The sequence below is a fragment of the Phoca vitulina genome, unplaced genomic scaffold (assembly GCF_004348235.1).
Source record: "Phoca vitulina isolate PV1807 unplaced genomic scaffold, GSC_HSeal_1.0 scaffold20, whole genome shotgun sequence".
Lineage (NCBI taxonomy): Eukaryota > Metazoa > Chordata > Mammalia > Carnivora > Phocidae > Phoca > Phoca vitulina.
The window spans coordinates 12,964,090-12,983,949 of record NW_022589723.1 but is presented as its reverse complement, the minus strand read 5'-3'; the positions used below and the strand labels follow the sequence as shown (position 1 = coordinate 12,983,949).

Genomic DNA, 19,860 nt, shown 5'->3' with positions numbered 1-19,860 from the left:
GCTCCAGAAGTGAAAACAGCAGACACCTCCTCCCCAGTGCGGGTTGTAGGCATGGGGGACACCAGCTCCTTGTCACTCACTTTTCACCTCCCACCTCCCAGGCGGCAGGGTCAGCATGCTCGGCGCAAGGCCAGAGGCAGTGGTGCTCCTGGGAGCTCTGCTGACTGCATCCCTGGATCCAGCGGGTAAGTATCCGGTGCCCCTAGCTTCGGGATGTCACCCTGTACCTCCTGAGGCTGGGGGAAGAAACAGATGCAGGCGAGCTACAAGATCGGTCAAATCGCAGCGCCACTCAGCGGGATGGGAAACTTCCCAGGGCAGCCACAACGCCGCTCAGGGGTTGCCTCTCGGGTAGGGTTGGGGGCGCTCAGTGAGCGGAGAAGCGCGGGGGGAAGCCGTCGCGTCCCGCAGCGGTCGCTGGGAGGCTAGCGCTGAGGGGACCGTTCTCTGACCTGCAGGCGGCCAGGACTCACTCCCACTGTCGTGGGAAGTGCAGCGCTATGACGGCTGGTTCAACAACCTGAGGCATCACGAGCGTGGCGCAGCAGGTGCGTCCTGTGGTCCGGGGGGGAGGGCGGGGGGGTTAGGTAGGGGGCCGGGCCGCGGGAGACACGGCGCGGAGAAGCCGGGCTGTCTCCGCAGCGAACTCCTACGCACTCCTGGGGCCAGAAGACCCTGGCGAAGAGGGTCTCGCCAGTGAGGATGGGGATTTGAGGTAGGCGTAGGGAGAAGCTTGTGGGCTTGTTGGGGACGGGGTGCTCTGACAGCGCAGCTCCCTGCTTCCCACAGGCTTCCGACTGCAGCGCCTCGTGCCAGCCAATTACGCGGATGGCGTTTACCAGGCTCTAGGGGAGCCGCTGCTGCCCAACCCGCGCCTACTCAGCGACGCCGCCATGCGGGGCACAGCCGGGCAGCCATCCCGCCGCAACCGCACCGTGCTGGGGGTCTTCTTTGGTGAGAGCAAAGTGGGAGGACGCCAGGGGTGAGCAGTCACTTAGCTCAGCGCCTGGGGAGAGGGGCCCTGCGGCCCGTCTTCAAGAGCACGGGAGACGGACCCAAGACTCCCAGGCACCTCCTCCTCCGCGCTAAGCAACACTTCCAGCCCTTCTTTATCTCGAGAGATTTGGGAGTGTCGAGTCAGGGATATTCGCTCCTCTAATCTCTCTCTTACCCCTTAGGCCAAACCTAGGAGTGTCATTGGACCTCCATTATAGCTCTAGGAGCTGAGTCCCCTGCCACCGCTCTCCTACCGTATGATTATATCCTCTTTCCTCCGAAGAGAGAGGGAGAGGCAAGATCTGTTGGGAGATGGGAATTGGGGTGGGGGAGCCCTTACATTAATTATATTATTTTGATTCTTACAACAGTGTTATGAGGTGGGTGGAGAGGGTACTATATCCCCACTTTGAAAATTAGAAAAAAGAGCCGGAGCCGGTGGCAGAGCTTGCACTCCAACATGTCTTTTGACTCTTGAGAAACCTAGAGAAACTCCCTGCCCACGGGGAGTGGCGGTTCTCATCAGTTTGGCCCCCATGGCCGCAGGCTACCACGTGCTCTCGGACCTGGTGAGCGTGGAGACCCCCGGCTGCCCAGCCGAGTTCCTCAACATCCACATCCCGCCCGGGGACCCGGTGTTCGACCCCGACCGGCGCGGGGACGTGGTCCTCCCCTTCCAGAGGAGCCGCTGGGACCCCGAGACCGGACAGAGCCCCAGTAACCCCCGGGACCTGGTGAGACGAGGCGGGCGGGGTCCCGGGTTCGCGGCCAGGCCAGGGCAGGGCGGGGCGGGGAGAGAGGCTCCCACCCCCTCGCGCACCGACACCCGCCTCCGCTGCCCGACCCCCGGCTCACCCCCGGCTCACCCTCGCGGTGCCCCCCGCAGACCAACGAGGTGACGGGCTGGCTGGACGGCAGCGCCATCTATGGCTCCTCGCACTCGTGGAGCGACGCGCTGCGGAGCTTCTCCGGGGGGCAGCTGGCGTCGGGGCCCGACCCCGCCTTCCCCCGGAACGCGCAAAGCCCCCTGCTCATGTGGACGGCGCCCGACCCCGCCACCGGACAGCGCGGGCCCGGGGGGCTGTACGGTGAGGCCGCGGGGCGGGCTGCGGCGGCCGGGGCGCGGGGCGGGGCGCGGGCTGCGGGAGGCAAAGCTGGTGGTCACACCGCCGCTCCTCTCCTGCCCTGCGGCCCCGCGTCGCGTGCAGCCTTCGGGGCGGAGCGAGGGAACCGCGACCCGTTCCTGCAGGCGCTGGGCCTGCTGTGGTTCCGCTACCACAACCTGTGCGCGCAGCGGCTGGCCCGCGAGCACCCGCAATGGGGGGACGAGGAGCTGTTCCAGCACGCGCGCAAGAGGGTCATCGCCACCTACCAGGTCAGTCACGCGCCCTCTCCCCGCCCCCTCCCCCCGACGGCTGCGCGGGAGACTCCGCTGCCCCGCGGGGCCCTCCATCCTCGCGCAAGCAGCCCCCGGAAACGCCCTTTTCCGGGAGGACACTGCTCCCCAGAACTGGAGCTAGCGTCTAGGAAGGGACCCCGAAGATGAAGAGCAGGCAAAGGACCGTCACACACGAGACTTGGCTGTGGTTATTAGTTATTAGCCCACGCCCATCCCGTGTTCCTAGTGGGGGACAGGCGTCCGCACCTGTCCTGTTGGAGTCGCCTCCCTGCTGACTGCCCCTGCCTGGCCCTCACCTCCCACCTAAGCCTTCCTGGGGCTCAGACCCTCCCAGCGTGGCTGCTCCAGCACTTGCCTCCCTTTTGCCCTCTGTTGACCCTCAGAACATCGTTTTGTATGAGTGGCTGCCCAGCTTCCTGCAGAAAACGCTCCCGAAGTATGCAGGTAAGGGGATGGGGAGGGAGACTGGGAGAGCTAGCAGGAGTTTTTTGGAGGGGGAGGGAGGGTGGGTGGTTTAAGGGCTAAATGTTACTATCCTCTCTCTTCTCCCCTTCCCCCAGGATACAGCCCTTTCCTGGACCCCAGCATCTCCCCAGAGTTCCTGGTGGCCTCTGAGCAGTTCTTTTCCACCATGGTGCCTCCTGGGGTCTACATGAGGTGAGGGAGGGGCTGGCAGTGGGAGAGGCTTAGCACACTGACAGAGGTGAAGGGTCAAGGACCTTGGGGGCCTGGAGGCTTTTATACACTTCCACGGTTTAATGGGGAAGAGAAGCAGATTTGGAACCCTAAATAGGACCCTGCGGTAGGGGTTTCAAACTTAACAACCCCTCCTAATGGCTGAACTTCAGTTGCTGAGAGCAGGGTTTGTCCAGCAGCTGGGTACTCTTGTCCCTCCTTCCCTGCCCACTCTAGGTGGACAAAGAGCAACCCATACCTTCAATCCACACATATTGCCACATCCCTGCTGTGTTCAAAGAAGCTCAGTCCTCAGTCTTGGCCAAACTCCTCTGAGTCCCTCACCCCACTCAACCTCATCTCAGCTTTTTCCCTGAGTTCTCATCCCATCCTTGATTCCCCATTTCAGAAATGCCAGCTGTCAGTTCCAGATGGTCCTGTACGAGGGTTTTGGCAGCTCCCCAGCTCTCAGAGTCTGCAACAGCTACTGGCGTCGGGAGGTCAGCCTGGGGTCCGGGTCAGGGGAAGGTGGGTCAATGTCAGTCTTGACACACAGGCTGGGAAAAGCAACCATTCCAGTTCTGGGGTGTTGCTGCTCCAGTTAGTAGGAGATGAAGGGGAGAATGATCAGAAAATTAGGTGGAGACAACAGCTCAAAAGAGTCTAGGACGGGCCAAGGACCCATTGTCCTGAGGTACTGCAGTGCTTTAGGGTGACAGGGACCAGGCTTTGGGAAGAGGCCCAAGAGCCTACCCTGAATGTATTGTTTTTTTCCAGAACGCCAACCTGAACAGTGCCCAGGCAGTGGACCAGCTGCTGCTGGGAATGGCCTCCCAGATTGCAGAGCTGGAGGACAGGATAGTGGTTGAAGATCTGAGAGGTGAACTCGGGAGCCAGAGGGGATAAAGGCCCAGGGGCCAGGGAGCCTGGGGACCCTTCTGGGTGAATCAACAGGCAGACCCTAGGGTACCTACAATGCGGAGGCACAGACCCACACACTGCAAATAGCCATTAGAAGAAAAAAGCTTTTAACTTCTTTTTTTTGCTTAATTTGGGTTTAGTGTGGTTTTTATTCTAAATTACCTGTGTCTGAGTATGTGGGGGGAGGGGTGACAGCATGATCTCCTTGGTGCTTAGGTCTCTAAAGATTTTCATCCAGTCCTGTCTTGAGGTTAAGGAGGTAAAGAACAGGGAATACAGTACTTGGTGACTAGAATAGTCTTGAGTCCCAGGGGAAGATTCTTGCCAGAAAAATTGCCCCCAATCACACATGGTAACATTCCCCCCCCGCCCCCCTGGAGGCAAAGTTGATATGGGCACAGGTCACATGTTGGGAGAGCTGGGGACGGGTAGTGCCCATAGCCTAATGTAAGGCTGCTGGGCAAAGCAGGGTCAGGAGGATTCGGCCTGTAGCCTGGTCCTCTCTCCTTCTCAGACTACTGGCCCGGCCCTGGCAAGTTCTCCCGCACAGACTACGTGGCCAGCAGTATCCAACGTGGCCGAGATATGGGGCTGCCCAGCTATACCCAAGCCCTGATGGCTTTGGGGTTGGACACCCCACGGAACTGGAGTCACATCAACCCCCATGTGGACCCCCAGGTGAGAAATAGTAATGATGGCAATAGGGGCTAAAACTTTCTTGTTTTAAGCCCTGTACACGTGTAACTCATTTAATCTACATCAAGAATGTTATAGGGTAGATACTCTCATCATCCTTATCTTACCAATGACATAGTTGGTAAGTCAGTCCTAGAGACAGGATTTAAATTCAGCCAACCGACCCCAGAGTATGTTCCTCACCACTACATTGTACCATTCCTGCAGGGTGACCTGTGTTGGGTGCCATTGTCCTATTCCTGCAGGCTCCCCCCTCATGAATTGGGTGACCCTGAAGCTGCTAATCATTGGGACCAGATAGTCTGGGTAGTGGTGGTCACAGGATATGGTCTTCAGGCACCTCACAGTGGTCTCAGCATGGGAGGGACACATTGGTCCTCCCACTGGACTTGCCACTCCTGAGGGGGACTGCCTAGGAAGAGGAGACTCCCTCAGGCCTGAGGAGCAAGCCAGGCAGCTGACGGAGTCCTGTGTTTGAAGGATGGAGCCACAGTGGCTGCCGTCCCTCACATGCACATGCGCGTGTGCACACACACGTGCACACACAAACTCCTCACCTCCCGTGGTGCCCCAGGTGCTGGAGGCCACAGCTGCCCTGTACAACCAGGACCTGTCCCGGCTGGAGCTGCTCCCTGGGGGGCTCCTGGAGAGCCATGGGGACCCCGGGCCCCTCTTCAGCACCATTGTCCTTAACCAGTTTGTGAGGCTGCGGGATGGCGACCGCTACTGGTTTGAGAACACCAGGAATGGGTAAGGCCTGCCTGGGTCCCTTCCTCAGACTTCACCTTGGCCTTTGCCCCAGGCCCTTTGCAGGTGCTGTCAGCAGCCCCATGGGCCCTTGATTCCCAGCTGGCTTCCCGCGCTCCTCAGCCCCTCTGGGTTTCTTCCCTCATCTGGGTCCCTGGGTCCGAGAATGCTGGAGGCTGGCAGCCCCTTCCCATCCCAACAATTCCTGGTTTTCTCCAACTTAGGCTGTTCTCCAAAGAGGAAATCGCAGAAATCAGAAACACCACTTTTTGGGATGTGCTGGTGGCTGTTACCAACGTGGACCCCAGTGCCCTGCAGCCCAATGTCTTTATCTGGCATGCAGGTGGGTGGCCTGGGAGAACATAGTGAGTGGCAACCAGAGAAAGGAGCAAGGAGGGGGGCAGCGGATCACTTGGTCCTGTCCAGGGAAGCAGGTGCCAGGCAGTCCCTTCGCTGTGGTGCTGGGAAGCCTGCAATAGGCTGCCTCCCCTAGTAGGGACTGGACTAGTTTGCAGGCTGCACTCTGTGCTCCAGCTGGGGTGGGTGCTGAGAACAGGCTATGGAAGGGAACTTACTGAGGGGAACCAGCTCCAGAGAGGTGGGCCTGGAAGGAGAATGGTACCTAGTCCTTTACCGGAGAGAGAGGAGGAGTGCCTGGCCATGAGTGAGGTGCTCAGACTTTGAGGCCTTCTGTGTCCTTTCCCTCAGGTGCCCCGTGCCCTCAGCCTCGGCAGCTCACAACCCAAGGCTTGCCCAGCTGTGTGCCCCTGACCATGTTGGACTACTTCGAGGGCAGCGGTCCTGGGTTTGGCATTACCATTGTGGCTCTCTGCTGTCTTCCGCTTGGTGAGCTCTTCACACCCTCACCTACCTCTTTTTCCCTGCCCGTCCCCCTGCCTGCCAACTGTCCCTGCCCCTCATAACCTGCTGGTCTGTGGGACGAGCTTGCTACCATCGAAGCCCGGCTCAGCAGACCTTGTGAAGGGAGGGGCAACAGCAGAACCCTCAGTGAAGCTGCAGGTGAGGGGCTTCCCTCCCCATTGGCTCCTTCTGATCCTTTTCAGTGAGTCTGCTTATCGCTGGGGTGGTGGCCCATTTCCGGAGCCGAGAGCGCAAGAGGCTACAGAAGAAAGGCAAAGAGAGTGTGAAGAAAGAAGCAGCCAAAGATGGTGTGCCAGGTGAGATGGGAGGGGGGAGGGAAGGAGGGAGGGAGCTCGGGGGCCGGATACGGAGCCCTGGGAGAAAAACCAGGGTACAGATATGGGGAGAAAGCCAGGCTTTGGGGTGGCCTGCTCAGACTGGTAGAGTGGAATTGGCTTGAGGTCAGGGGCCTGGGTACCTCTGCTGAACCGCTCTGCCCAACCGTCCTTTCCCCAGCGATGGAGTGGCCGGGCCCCGGGGAGAAGAGCTACCCCATCACCATCCAGCTGCTCCCAGACAGGTGTCTGCAGGTCCTGGACAGGCGGCTCTCTGTGCTCCGCACCATCCAGCTGCAGCCCCCGCAGCAGGTCAACCTCATCCTGTCCAGCAACCGTGGACGCCGGACCCTGCTGCTCAAGATCCCCAAGGAGTATGACCTGGTATGGCCATCCTGCCTCCCCTACCTGGAAGGCTCCTCCGTCTCCCCTCTCTGAGCCAGTCCTGTCAACTCACCCTCTCCTCAGCTGCAGAGCTCCCCTGTGAAGGCAATGCTGGGGAGAGGCACCCTTTCAGCAGACCCTACACTCCACGTGACCCTCCCTCTGACCCCCACCTTGGGCCACTCACCTGGTTCCAGCCTGGATGGATTGGGGGGCAGCTTTTCTCCCCTTCCCTAAACTCAAGGTCCTTTTGAGGGGAGGCTGCGCCAGAGCTGAAGCTCCGAGCACCGGCACGGGTTTCCTCCCACCCAGGTACTACTGTTTAACTCCGACGAGGAACGGGGCACCTTCGTGCAGCATCTGCAGGACTTCTGTGTGCAATGGGCTCTGGGCCTTGACGTGGCTGAGATGAGCGAGAACGAGCTGTTCAGGAGGGCTGTGACCAAGCAGCAGCGGGGCCGCATCCTGGAGATCTTCTTCAGACACCTGTTTGCCCAGGTGCCATGGCTGTGTCTTGGAGACAGGACCTGGCCCAGGGGCTGGAGGGAACTTGGGCTGGACAGGATCCTACACGGGGTGAACTAAGCTTCTGGTCTGTGGGCTGGAGACAGACAGCCTTGATTGAATCATAGCTTTGCCATTCCCTCCCTGCCTGACCTTGGGCAAGTCACATCGTCTCTGCTCTGTATCTCCATTTCCTCATCTATTCAACAGTGATTAAAATAGGATCCACCACCTTGAGTTGCTGTGACGATTCAGTGAGATAGTCCATATCAGTGGTTCTCAAAGCGTGGCCCCTGGACCAGCAGTAGCCGCCTCACCTAACCTCACCTGGGAATTTGTTAGAAATATAAAGCCTCAGCACTCCCCACCCAACTTAGTAAATCCGAAACTCTGCTGTTGGGGCCCACAAGCCCTCCAGGGGATTCTGATACACTTTCAGGTTTGAAAAACACTGTTCTATGTATAGTGTTTAGCCCAGGTGCTTGGTACATTGTAGGCATTTAACAAGTGGTAGTTACATGTATAGGACTTTTAAAATCTTTGCACAATGGGCAGGTACCAAATCAGGCACGTGGTAGCCCTGTCTAAATTGACAAAAGAACATATCCCTAGCCTCTTTCTGCCTTTCCACTCCTGTCTATTTCATCTTCTGTCCCCAGTATAGACTCTTTCATTTTGCAACCCCATCTTTGCCCTTTCTCATTCCCACCCTCCCCCCTTGAGACCTAGCACCATTCCTACTCTATAAAGCTCCTGGATCTTGGGTCCAGGGAGAAAATGGACTGGCTGCTAGAGATTTGAGTCACCACCTCAACAGGAGAGCAGAGGCCCAAGTCAGAAGTATATCTAAGGACCGGGAATGGCCACCAGGGCTCACCGTTTCTGAATTGGACTTTGGGGAGATGGGAAGGGTCACTGAACTGTATCCAGCCCAGGCCTCACCTCCTTCTCTCTTGCTCTCTCTGCTGCTGCCCGAGTGCAGGTGCTGGACATCGACGAGGCGGACGCAGGGACCCTGCCCCTGGACTCATCACAGAAGGTACGGGAGGCCCTGACTTGCGAGCTGAGCAGAGCTGAGTTTGCCGAGTCCCTGGGCCTCAAGCCCCAGGACATGTTTGTGGAGTCCATGTTCTCCCTGGCTGACAAAGATGGCAACGGCTACCTGTCCTTCCGGGAGTTTCTGGACATCCTGGTGGTCTTCATGAAAGGTAGGGGGAGGGTGGGCCGTTCCAGGAACCAGCAATCTTTCAGCACAGAGGTGACCTGCATCCTTCTTTCTCTTCCCAGGCTCCCCAGAGGACAAGTCCCGCCTGATGTTCACCATGTATGACCTTGATGCAAATGGCTTCCTCTCCAAGGATGAGTTCTTCACCATGATGCGGTATGGTATGGGCCCTTCCAGTTCTGAGACTCCCTGCTGTTTGAAACAGGGAAAGTCAAATCAGAGGGTGGGCGAGGAGGCAATGTGACTATCTGTATTGACAGGTGGCTTAGCTACTGCTTCCTAGACTCTCAGAGCCTCCAGCTTCTTAAGTTTATCTGGCCAGGCCCCTGCCTCCAGGAGGGTCTATTGTCTGCACTGTCTATACCAGCCAGAAAATTCTCCCTCCCTAGTTAAAAACAAACAAACCAACAACAACAACCAAACCAATATGACTAATAACAGAAGTCTACTAGCCTGTTTTGGATGCCTTTGGACCTTTGTAAACTCTTGTTACCATACATAACACTGTGCTTTGCACTGTGAAATAATGAATGGAGGACAGATGACCTTGGTCACTCTTCCTGTATTAATCACCATGACATGTGGGAGGAGAAACATGGGAAGTTCCTCTATATTCCAAACCTTCTTTCTTCCTGCTGCGTAAGCTATTTCTGATTATGGTGTGCTGATAAAGATCAGTTTTGAGGACGCCTGGGTGGCTCAGTTGGTTAAGTGTCTGCCTTCGGCTCAGGTCGTGGTCCCAGGGTCCTGGGATCGAGCCCCACATCGGGCTCCCAGCTCAGCGGGGAGCCTGCTTCTCCCTCTGACCCTCTCCCCTCTCGTGCTGTTTCTCTCTCTTTCTCTCTCTCTCGCAAATAAATAAATAAATAGATAAATAAATAAATAAAATCTTAAAAAAAAAAAAAAGTCCAGTTTTTAGTGCATAGACTTCTTATTCCTGAAGACACTGTTCCGGTAATAGAGTCCTCTTCAGCTCCCTAAGGCCAGGGGTCTTATTTCTCCTTTGTTTCCCACTGAATCCACCTCTTCTGCACTGTGATTGGCACACAGCAGGTATTCCAAACAAACTTACCTGAATCAGGTGCAATAAATGAGCAAATGAATAAATAGAATGCATAAAATGGTGCGGAGTCTTTTACCTTTCCTACCTCAAGCCTTTCTGTTGCTTTCAGCATTCCCCCTAACTGCCGCATCCCTCTTGCAGCCCAGATCCCACAACTGGGCGTGGGCGTCTGAAAGGCTGGGGTGAAGCTGCCTGGGTGGCTCAGTCGGTTAAGTGTCCGACTCTTGATTTCAGCTCAGGTCATGATCTCAGGGTTGGGGGATCAAACCCTGCGTTGGGTCCATGCTCAGCGTGGAGCCTGCTTGAGATTCTCTCCCTCCATTCTTCCCCCTAATCTCTCTCTCTCAAATCAATCATCAATCAATCTTTAAAAGGCAAGGGTGAAGCCGGCTGCTGGCCATCCCTCACTGGGTGTGCCATTGCGGGCCAAGGCCTGGGTGAGGCTCTAAGGAATCCAGGAGAGGGTCCTTGACCCCCAGGGCTGAGCAACCACCGTCTCCTCCTTTACCCAGTTGTGACTCTTGCTCAGTCTCACTTGGACGATGCCTTTTTTAAATGTGTTTGCTGTGCCATGCACACAAAGGTCTTTTTCTGTTGGACTCACACAAACGTGCATGGTTGGTTGGTTTGTATCCCAAAGCACAAGCTAAGAAAAAAGTATGGCCGCTGCATCTGCCACTCCGGGTTCTATCAGATGGGGTGTGGAGACACCCCTGCGTGCACCCTGGGGTGTTGGCACAAGGAAGCAGCAGCCTTGTAGCCACATCTCCTCCCCCCACACCCGGGCTATCTGTGCCCCCATTGGACTGTGAAAGGGGGAGGCCAGCGGTGGCGTGGGATGTGTCAACACGAGAGAGGGGGCAGAGAGCCTGCCACGCAAGAAGTCCATGGCCCATCTGGAAGTGTCCCTACACTAAATGGACGTTCATCCCACCTCTCAATGCCCCCTTGTTTGAGGGCTGCTTTCTCTAATTGGTCAAGGTCACTTTCAATTTCAAACCTTTGGCCACCCCACCCAGCCTCATGTCAGCTGCAGGCTCGATGAACACCTTCTCAGTGCCATTTCCTGGGTCACTGGTAACCACATTAGATAATCTGGGGCCCGCCCCACCCTGTGCCTGCCTGAACCTGACCTTGCCGGATGACAGGTGGTTCTGTCTCTCCTCCTCCCCCAGGTCCTTCATCGAGATCTCCAACAACTGCCTGTCCAAGGCCCAGCTGAAGGAGGTGGTGGAGTCCATGTTCCGGGAGTCCGGCTTCCAGGATAAGGAGGAGCTGACGTGGGAGGACTTCCACTTCATGCTGCGGGACCATGACAGCGAGCTCCGATTCACGCAGCTCTGCGTCAAAGGTGGAGGTGTGTACGTAAGAAGTGGTAGGAGTCAGGGAGGGGTGTTCCTTCAAAATGAGAGTTACTGGTGGATAGGACCCAGGTTTTATTTCTCCCCAAGTCTTTTGTGCCTAGTATAGAGCCCGGCACTTAGGGTGTCACACACAGCTGTGCAATTTGCGCACTGCACAAAGATGCCTCCTGAGAGGTCGGGGTGGGCTGAAATCCAACCTACATGCTACTCACTAAGCTCGTGCACATTGGCCTGGGGCGTATCTAGTCAGAGGAAGAGGCATTATTTTCTTTATACAAAGGATGCAGGGTTGCATCTGCCTGCAGCGGTTCCCTTTCCTAATTGTGCCAAGTCACCACCTCGTCTAGCAGTGGCTGCCCTGTGTACAATGGGTGCTCAGTGTGGGCAGTGAGGGGAACAAGGCAGGAACAAGAGATGAGAACGTGACAAAGTCACTAGCAAGTGCGGTGGCAGCCTTCCTAGAGAAGTGGGTGGGAGCGGTCTCCCACGCTTCCAGACTCTCGTTCTTCACTTCAGGTGTTGGAGGCATCTTTAAACCAAACATCAGCTGTCGAGTCTCATTCATCACTCGGACTCCGGGGGAACGGTGAGCAGGAATGGAGTATCAGCAGGTCCCCTGAAGAGAAATGAAGGAAGTAGGGCTGGCTGAGTCAGTCCCTGGGACCAGATATTTGCCCTCTGAAAGTAGCTCTTAGTCCATGATTGATCCTGGCCCAAATTCCAGTGCTTCCCACACCCCATGTGGCTCAGGAACCTGGCTCTCTCCCTGCCACTCCAGGACAGAATCCTTCTCTAAAACATATGACCGGATCATATTCATTCATTCTGCCCTGCTTCTCCTGCCTGGCTTCTCTCTGACCAGTTTTATGGACAGGTTCTCTGGGCAGGGATGGGTCCCAGGATCCATCCCCATCTCCTGAAGTTCTGGTCTGGGGGTTCTTCTCCTGGCTGCAAAGACAAGGGGAGAATAAGCCCTATTTTCCATTTCTCAGGTCCTGCTCCCAGAAACTGGAGCTCCCTGCCTCAGAAGCCCCAGAGCTGGGAGGCCCTGGGCTGAAGAAGAGGTTTGGCAAAAAGTGAGTATTTTCCAGAACCTCAGGCCCAAGGAAACATGGGGAGAAGTCTCAGAGTCTCTGGCCCTGCCCACCCCCCCATGGACACACCAGGTCATGTGTCTCATTCCCTGACTGGTGGGCCACAGAGTCAAAGGATTCTTCAACATCTTCCAACCTCTGCACCCTCGTCATCAGGCAGGGGCTTGGCACTCAGAGGCAATACTGAGATGGCAGTAAGGGGTCTCCTGGCTCCTGCCTTCTTTGGGCACAGCAGCAAGGCCTGTGCAGGGAGCAGCAAGAGGGAAGGACAGATGGACAGAGGAAGATGAAGTGGAGTAGTGGGGAGACAGAAGAGTGGGGTAGATGGAGCAAATAAAGATGAGGTAAAAGTTGGGGTGGGGAGAGGAGTCTACTCCCCGGATGCTGTTTCCTTCATCTGTTCTGGCCCCTCTTGACCCTGCCAGGTTACCAGGTCTCCTTCATGGGGTGGCATTCAGGGGAGGCTGGGGTGCCCTGGTCTCATGGCCACCTGCTTCCCATGGCTGCAGGGCGGTGGGGCCCACTCCCCGGCTGTACACGGAGGCGCTGAAGGAGAAGATGCAGCGGGGCCTCCTGGCCCAGAAGCTTCGGCAGTACAAGCGCTTCGTGGAGAACTACCGGCGGCACATTGTGTGCGTTGCCGTCTTCTCGGCCATCTGCGCGGGCCTGTTTGCAGAGCGGGCCTACTGTAAGAGCTCCGGGTTGCGGGCAGTGGGAAGGGAGATGTAGAGAGCCTTCTGGTGGCTCTCCCCACTGGAGCCCAGGCGTGCCGACTCAGGCCCGGGCCCCAGCCTCTGTGCCATGCTGATCCACCCCTCGCCCCCTCCCCAGACTATGCCTTTGCCTCGCCACCCTCGGGCATCGCAGAGACCACCTTTGTGGGCATCATCCTGTCCCGGGGCACGGCCGCCAGCATCTCCTTCATGTTCTCCTACATCCTGCTCACCATGTGCCGCAACCTCATCACCTTCCTGCGAGAGACCTTCCTCAACCGCTACGTGCCCTTCGACGCCGCCGTGGACTTCCATCGCTGGATCGCCATGGCTGCTGTTGTCCTGGCCAGTGTGTGGCTCCTGGGCACCCTCGCCCCCACTGTCGCAGCCCCCTGGGTCTAGCTGTGGGGGAAACAGTGAGGAGACCGGAGCTACTTATACTCCCCTCTCTCCTCCCTGGGCCTCCTCTGTCCCTCAGGGTGGGAGGTACCATCGGCCCTGGGTGGCATCTCTAACAGGGTCTCTCTCAGTTTTGCACAGTGCTGGCCACGTGGTCAATGTCTTCATCTTCTCAGTCAGTCCCCTCAGCCTGCTGGCCTGCATCTTCCCCAACGTCTTTGTGAATGATGGGTCAGTTCTGGGGAGGGCTCCCCCTTGGGACACTTGGGGCAGGCTGAAAGGCATAATGGAAAAGAAATAGATGGCCCTAGACACACTACTCTTCCTTTGAATGAGAGTGAGAAGCCTGCTGGGGAAGCTGAAAGGTGACTTCCTTGCCCTGGAAGGAAGCTGGCCATGATTAGCCAGGAAAGATGTTCTGGAGATCAATTGGAGACCCTTTCCCACGTGTACTTGGCATAGAGCGTGGCGTCTTAGCTTATCGTCCATTCACTGGGCAAACATCTATGGAGCACATCTTACGTGCCCATCCAGGTGCCAGAGAACAAGCAGGCCAAATTCACACAACCATTTAGCAAATACTGAGTAACTACTACGTGCCTGGCATTGTTTGCGCATAGGGATTAGAGCAATGAGCAGAGCAGAGCCACACCCTTGCCTCCACAGAGCTTATGAAGCAACTGTCAGCTACAGTAGGAGAGTTCAAGATAACACAGGAGGAAGAACGACCGATAGAGCTGAGGGTAGATCTATGGGAGGTTGGGTGCCATGTTCCTGGAACGGACCCATGGCCATCTGAGTGGAGCCCCAGTAAGCGCAGCAGTCAGGGCCGGCGGGAGCAGCATCACATTGTGACAATGGGGGAGCCAAACCTACCCCAGCCAGAAGCTCCATATATCTTTGTCCTACAGGTCCCAGCTTCCCCAAAAGTTCTACTGGTGGTTCTTCCAGACGGTCCCAGGTAGGGAGTGGGGCTGTATGTGGGGTCTGGGGGTTCTATCTGAGGATCTCTGCTTGTCTTCATCTTCCCATGAGTACATCCTTGTTTATAGTGGTCATGGTTTCTTTCTAGTCTCCAGGACAAGCCCCAGCTGCAGCCCCTGCAGGCAAGCTGTTCTGGGGGCCAGGGAGGTCAGAGAAGGAGGGCAGAATGGGGGAATGCTCTGTTGTATTGTCAGCCCATGTAGAGGTCCTGAGAGTATTCTCTGACCCTGTCCCCCTGCTCCCAGGTATGACAGGGGTGCTCCTGCTCCTGGTCCTGGCCATCATGTATGTCTTTGCCTCCCACCACTTCCGGCGCCGCAGCTTCCGGGGCTTCTGGCTGACCCACCACCTCTACATCCTGCTCTACGTGCTGGTGAGGGCTTCCTCTGGGCAAGGCCAGGCCATGGGGCAGGGATGAGCAGGGTAGGGAGCAGGCTGAATTGGACCTAAGATCTCAGAATGAGACCCTGAGGTGGGAGACCCCAGTCTCTAAAGTCTATACCAGCTTCATCTACCCAGCCCAGGCTGAGGGCCCAGGCAGGAAGTGTCTGGACAACAGGAGTGCATGAAGGGGGCCTGGCTGGGCCTGAGCTGTACTAACTGGCTGTGTCTCCAGCTCATCATCCACGGCAGCTTCGGCCTGATCCAGCTGCCCCGTTTCCACATCTACTTCCTGGTCCCGGCACTAATCTATGGGGGAGACAAGCTGGTGAGCCTGAGCCGGAAGAAGGTGGAGATCAGTGTGGTGAAGGCGGAGCTGCTGCCTTCAGGTACCAGGCCCAGCCTGACCCCAGGGAGGGAACATTGGAAGCCAACTCATGGGATGTGTGGAGACAGCTCCCCAAGCCTCCAGACCACCATTGAGGCTTCTGATAGCCCCTTGGGGAACCTGTGCAACTTTCCTGATGCGAACGGAGCCCCAGCTATGTTTGCCCCCAGGATGACTTGCAAACAATGAGAAATGACCATGAGAAGAGGCAGTTGGAAGTGCATACAGAGAGGTGTTTTGTTTTGTTTTGTTTTGTTTTGTTTTTTAAAGATGTGATTCATTTATTTGACAGAGAGAGATAGCGAGAGCAGGAACACAAGCAGGGGGAGCGGGAGAGAGAGAAACAGGCTTCCTGTTGAGCAGGGGGCCGGATGGGGGGCTCAATCCCAGGACCCTGGGATCATGACCTGAGCTGAAGGCAGAAGCTCAATGACTGAGCCACCCAGGCCTCATACAGAGAAGTTTAAGGACAACACAGACCTCCCCCTTGTGTGTGGCCTGGGTGCAGCTTGGGGAACCATATATACCCCTCCCTTCTCCTAGAATAACCCCCCTTCAGAGATGGGCAATTGGCCCACATTTCGAGAGCCTGTTTTTGAGAGTCCCTGTTGACCAGGGTGGGGGTTCACATCACTGTGGAGGCTGACAGATGATTTTAGCTGTTGTGGGACCATTTAATCTTCAGGACTAAGTAAGAAAATTAACCCCATTTCAACTTTATGTCAGTTAAGATTACTCAAGGACAAAGCCTCAGCATGGTGTTAGTACACCCTTTGCACTCTGCAGTACTCACAAATCAACTTTTTTTTTTTTCCTTTTAATCAACTTTTTTTTAACAAAGAGAGAACAGGCCTGAAGCTCAGCGATGGTCAGGTACCAAACAGTATCCAGTTAAAATCTGATAAAATTTGGTGCCTTCTATTTAGAACACATGATACTGGTTTTCCACCCATCTTAGTGATCTGAAGTTTGTCAAGGTAAATCAAATTGAAAAAGTAAGTCAATTTAAAGAAAAACATTAGGTAAACAATAATGCAGAGGTGTCCAGAAATGGCCCATCACAAAGGTAATTCTCAAACGGTGGAGGTTTGGTAAACACTGAGATGGTCCTTGGGGAACCTGAGGTCCCCTGACCTGTAGGCTGATATTCAGGACAGTGGTATAGGGCCTGGGCCTTTCATGGGAACAAGGAGTGGAGGGGAGGAGAGAGCTGGAACCAGAGCAGAGAAACCCAACTCTTGGGTTACCCAGGAAAGAGAGAAGGGGATCCTCCAACTCCCACCCCGAGGAACTCCACTTGCTCAGACCATATGCCCACTCCCTGTGCCTGACCCTGTCCCCCTGCTCCCAGGTATTTTAGCTGTTGTGGGACCATCTAATCTTCAGGACTAAGTAAGAAAATTAACCTCATTTCAACTTTATGTCAATTAAGATTACTCAAGGACAAAGCCTCAGCATGGTGTTAGTACACCCTTTGCACTCTGCAGTACTCACAAATCAACTTTTCTTTTTCTTTTAATGAACTTTTTTAACAAAGAGAGAACAGGCCTGAAGCTCAGCTATGGTCAGGGTGGGAGTTGGAGGGTGCCTCAGGTGTGTGGAGAAGACAGGGTATCTGCCAGTCCTCAGGTACTAGGAGCAAGGCTTCTGATCCCTGCCCTTGCCTGCCTCTGACCTCCAGGAGTCACCCACCTGCAGTTCCAGCGGCCCCAAGGCTTTGAGTACAAGTCGGGACAGTGGGTGCGGATCGCCTGCTTGGCTCTGGGAACCACTGAGTACCACCCGTTCACACTGACTTCTGCACCCCATGAGGACACTCTCAGCCTGCACATCCGGGCGGCAGGGCCCTGGACCACTCGGCTCAGGGAGATCTACTCACCTCCAACGGGAGATGGCTGTGCCAGATACCCGAAGGTGACCAGACCCAGGCCAGATGAGCTACCCGCCCCCACATCCCCTTAGTAGGCCTTGGCCCTGCATCCCCAGGCTCCCCACTGTGTTCTTCCCCTCCGCAATCCAGAGACTGGTCTTTCCAAGTAATGCCATGGTACCCCCTTTCTCCTCACTCCATAAACATACCTGCCTTTCCCTGCCTCCCATTTCTAGCTTCAGAACTATTGTGGTGGTGGAGCTTAACTCAAACCCACTCCTCCTCTTGCAGCTATACCTTGATGGACCATTTGGAGAGGGCCACCAGGAATGGCATAAGTTTGAGGTGTCAGTGCTGGTGGGAGGGGGCATTGGGGTCACCCCCTTTGCCTCCATCCTCAAAGACCTAGTCTTCAAGTCATCCTTGGGCAGCCAAATGCTCTGTAAAAAGGTGAGTGTCTCTCTCCCATTCTTTGAAGGAATGGGAACAGACTGCCTGATTGTGTCCCCATGTCACAGCAGAGTAATATGAGGAAAAGCCCTAAAAGCTCCTAGACACTGACTCTGCTGGGGTCGTTCGTACGCAGTTGTCCACGTGCCCAACATTTGAGGGAGGGTAGGAGGTATAGACAGAAGGGCCTCTGCTGGGGTCTGTTGGTTAAAAGCTTGTGGGGCTGCCGAGGTTTGGTGTCTGTGGGTGGTCAGAGGCTTTCTGGCCTCTCGGTGAAGGCATCTGGAGTGGGGGAACCTTGAGCTGAGCCAGGTCCTGAGCTCTCGCCATGTGTCCCCAGATCTACTTCATCTGGGTGACGCGAACCCAGCGGCAGTTTGAGTGGCTGGCTGACATCATCCGGGAGGTGGAGGAGAATGACCGCCAGGACCTGGTGTCTGTGCACATCTACATCACCCAGCTGGCCGAGAAGTTTGACCTCAGGACCACCATGCTGGTAGGTCAGGGCCAGCCGGTCAGGGTGGCTAGGTGGGTCACCATCTAGACTAAGAACTGACCCTGGCTCTGCTTGGTTGTGACCTTCCTCCTCTACTTCCTCTCCCAGTACATCTGTGAGCGGCACTTCCAGAAGGTGCTGAATCGGAGTCTGTTCACGGGCCTGCGCTCTATCACCCACTTTGGCCGTCCCCCCTTTGAGCGCTTCTTCAAGTCCCTGCAGGAGGTCCACCCGCAGGTCAGTCCCACCCCACCTGTCCTGGGACCCTGACCTTCCCCTTCCAGGATATCCTGCCCTCAAGCACCCTGCAGATGTAATCTGAGGGGAGGACCACCCCATGCCAGCCCCAGGATAGGGTCAAGTGTGGAGGAAGGCTTCAAGCCCAACCCCCTGCTGCCCTCAGCTCAAACCTCCTCCTTAGGGCCGGGGTCAATGCCTTGGTCATTCCAGCAGGCTTGAGAAGCAGCTTCTTCCCAGGGTGAGCATCTTAAGCCTTCAGGGCTCTCCTTTCTGCAACCATTCCCCTCAACACACTTGACAGGTACCGAAGATTGGGGTGTTCAGCTGTGGCCCTCCAGGAATGACCAAGAATGTAGAGAAGGCCTGTCAGCTCATCAACAGGCAGGACCAGGCCCACTTTGTGCACCACTACGAGAACTTCTGAGAACCTCTGAGAACTTCCTGGTTCCTGTTTCCCCTCTGTGGGCAGCCCTGCCAACAGTTTCTCAGTCAGAATCCACCTCAGGCCTCAGCTAGAAAGCTGGAAGCGCCCCTCCCTCATGGCCTCATCTGTCCTATGCTCTGAGAAGGTAGAGAAGGCCCCTCCGGCTCAAGTCACAGCAGGTTATGGCAAACAAAAGCAGGGTGGGGACAGCCCCTGCCTTGTGACATCAGTAGAGGTGAAGAGGTACAACAGCGGTTGCCTCTAATAGGTCCCCATGTCTCTGTTTTCCTTACACAAAATCGATGTGTTGCTTTGGTATTTTCTTGGCCAAGGCACTTGAGGGATGATGGGGTGGGGATATCTGATGTGAAGAGAGAGCTAAGTGGGACTCACCTCAGAGCCTACCTCAGAAGCCATGATGCTTTGAACCTGGACAGTCACACTCTATTCAGTCTCTGAGGCCTTGTCCCTCCAGCTCTGCTCCCGACCCCTTCTTGCTCCTAAAGGGAGCTCAGAGAACAAGCATGGCTCCCTCGTACTGATGTTCCGGTGGTCAACCAGCAATGCCTACTGCTGTGAACATTTTGTGGCCCCTTTCTGAGCCTGTGGAGCAGCCCCTGGGCTCTGAGACCAAGGGAATCCAGCCTGTCTTCCAGATGCCCAAAACTCCCTCTCAGTTCCCTATTCCCACAGGAGAGGGGTGACCAGCTGTCCTGGTTTGCCCAGGACACTCTCCATACAACCACTGAAAGTCTCCTGTCCTCAGAAACACCTCAATCCCAGGCAACTCAAAGTTGGTCACCCCACACAGGAGGCAGCCTGGGATGTCACCTCCATACTCGGCTCTTTGAGACACTTCCTTTTCCTTCTGTAACTGACCCTTTCCTGAAAAGCTGAGCTTTAGTTTTTTTAAATATAAATTTAAGTATAATTTGTATACAGCAAAGTGTACAAATCTTAAAGTTACGTGTACATGTGTTAACACTACCCAAGTCAAGATATAGAACATTTCCATCACCCTCAGAAACTTCCTTGTACCCCTTCCAGTCAGTCTCCCTCAACCAGTAGAAGCGACCACTGATGTGATTTCTGTCACTCCAGATTAGTTTTGGTCATACTGAATGCATCCTTTGGAAACTGGCTTCTTTCACTCAGCACAATGTCCTTGTGATTCATCCATATTGTTGTGTGTATCAGTAGTATATTCATTTTCATTGCTGAGTTGTATTCCACTATAGAGATGTGCCAAAA

The 19,860-nt window shown here is 55.6% G+C and overlaps 1 protein-coding gene across 3 annotated transcripts; it reads left to right on the top strand.

Annotated features, from left to right (window-relative positions):
- Positions 1 to 115: 115 nt before the first annotated feature.
- On the top strand, positions 116 to 18,609 carry DUOX2 (dual oxidase 2). Of its 3 annotated transcripts, none has more exons than XM_032417611.1 (33): positions 116 to 185; positions 459 to 548; positions 790 to 954; positions 1,543 to 1,730; positions 1,883 to 2,084; positions 2,205 to 2,371; positions 2,779 to 2,839; positions 2,956 to 3,052; positions 3,480 to 3,570; positions 3,848 to 3,950; positions 4,506 to 4,669; positions 5,262 to 5,437; positions 5,659 to 5,777; positions 6,143 to 6,280; positions 6,499 to 6,612; positions 6,812 to 7,014; positions 7,327 to 7,512; positions 8,501 to 8,726; positions 8,806 to 8,899; positions 10,982 to 11,163; positions 11,687 to 11,756; positions 12,163 to 12,246; positions 12,774 to 12,952; positions 13,096 to 13,326; positions 13,508 to 13,607; positions 14,288 to 14,337; positions 14,606 to 14,733; positions 14,977 to 15,130; positions 16,811 to 17,043; positions 17,291 to 17,449; positions 17,790 to 17,945; positions 18,054 to 18,182; positions 18,487 to 18,609. In XM_032417611.1, exons 1-33 carry the CDS (start codon positions 116 to 118, stop codon positions 18,607 to 18,609), a joined length of 4,632 nt encoding a protein of 1,543 aa, XP_032273502.1. The 3 variants fall into 3 exon arrangements, with proteins under 3 accessions (XP_032273502.1, XP_032273504.1, XP_032273503.1); XM_032417613.1 differs by having other exon boundaries at positions 10,982 to 11,178; positions 11,696 to 11,756; XM_032417612.1 differs by having other exon boundaries at positions 10,982 to 11,181.
- The last annotated feature ends 1,251 nt before the right edge of the window (positions 18,610 to 19,860 follow it).

What these genes read in the sequence shown, in the direction of transcription:
- DUOX2 (XM_032417612.1), top strand. Translation starts at nt 116, where the DNA reads ATGCTCGGCGCAAGGCCAGAGGCAGTGGTGCTCCTGGGAGCTCTGCTG. An exon ending in TCACGAGCGTGGCGCAGCAG is followed by an intron (nt 549 to 789) that starts GTGCGTCCTGTG and finishes TGCTTCCCACAG; the next exon opens with GCTTCCGACTGCAGCGCCTC. An exon ending in GGCTGCTGTTGTCCTGGCCA is followed by an intron (nt 13,327 to 13,507) that starts GTGTGTGGCTCC and finishes GGTCTCTCTCAG; the next exon opens with TTTTGCACAGTGCTGGCCAC.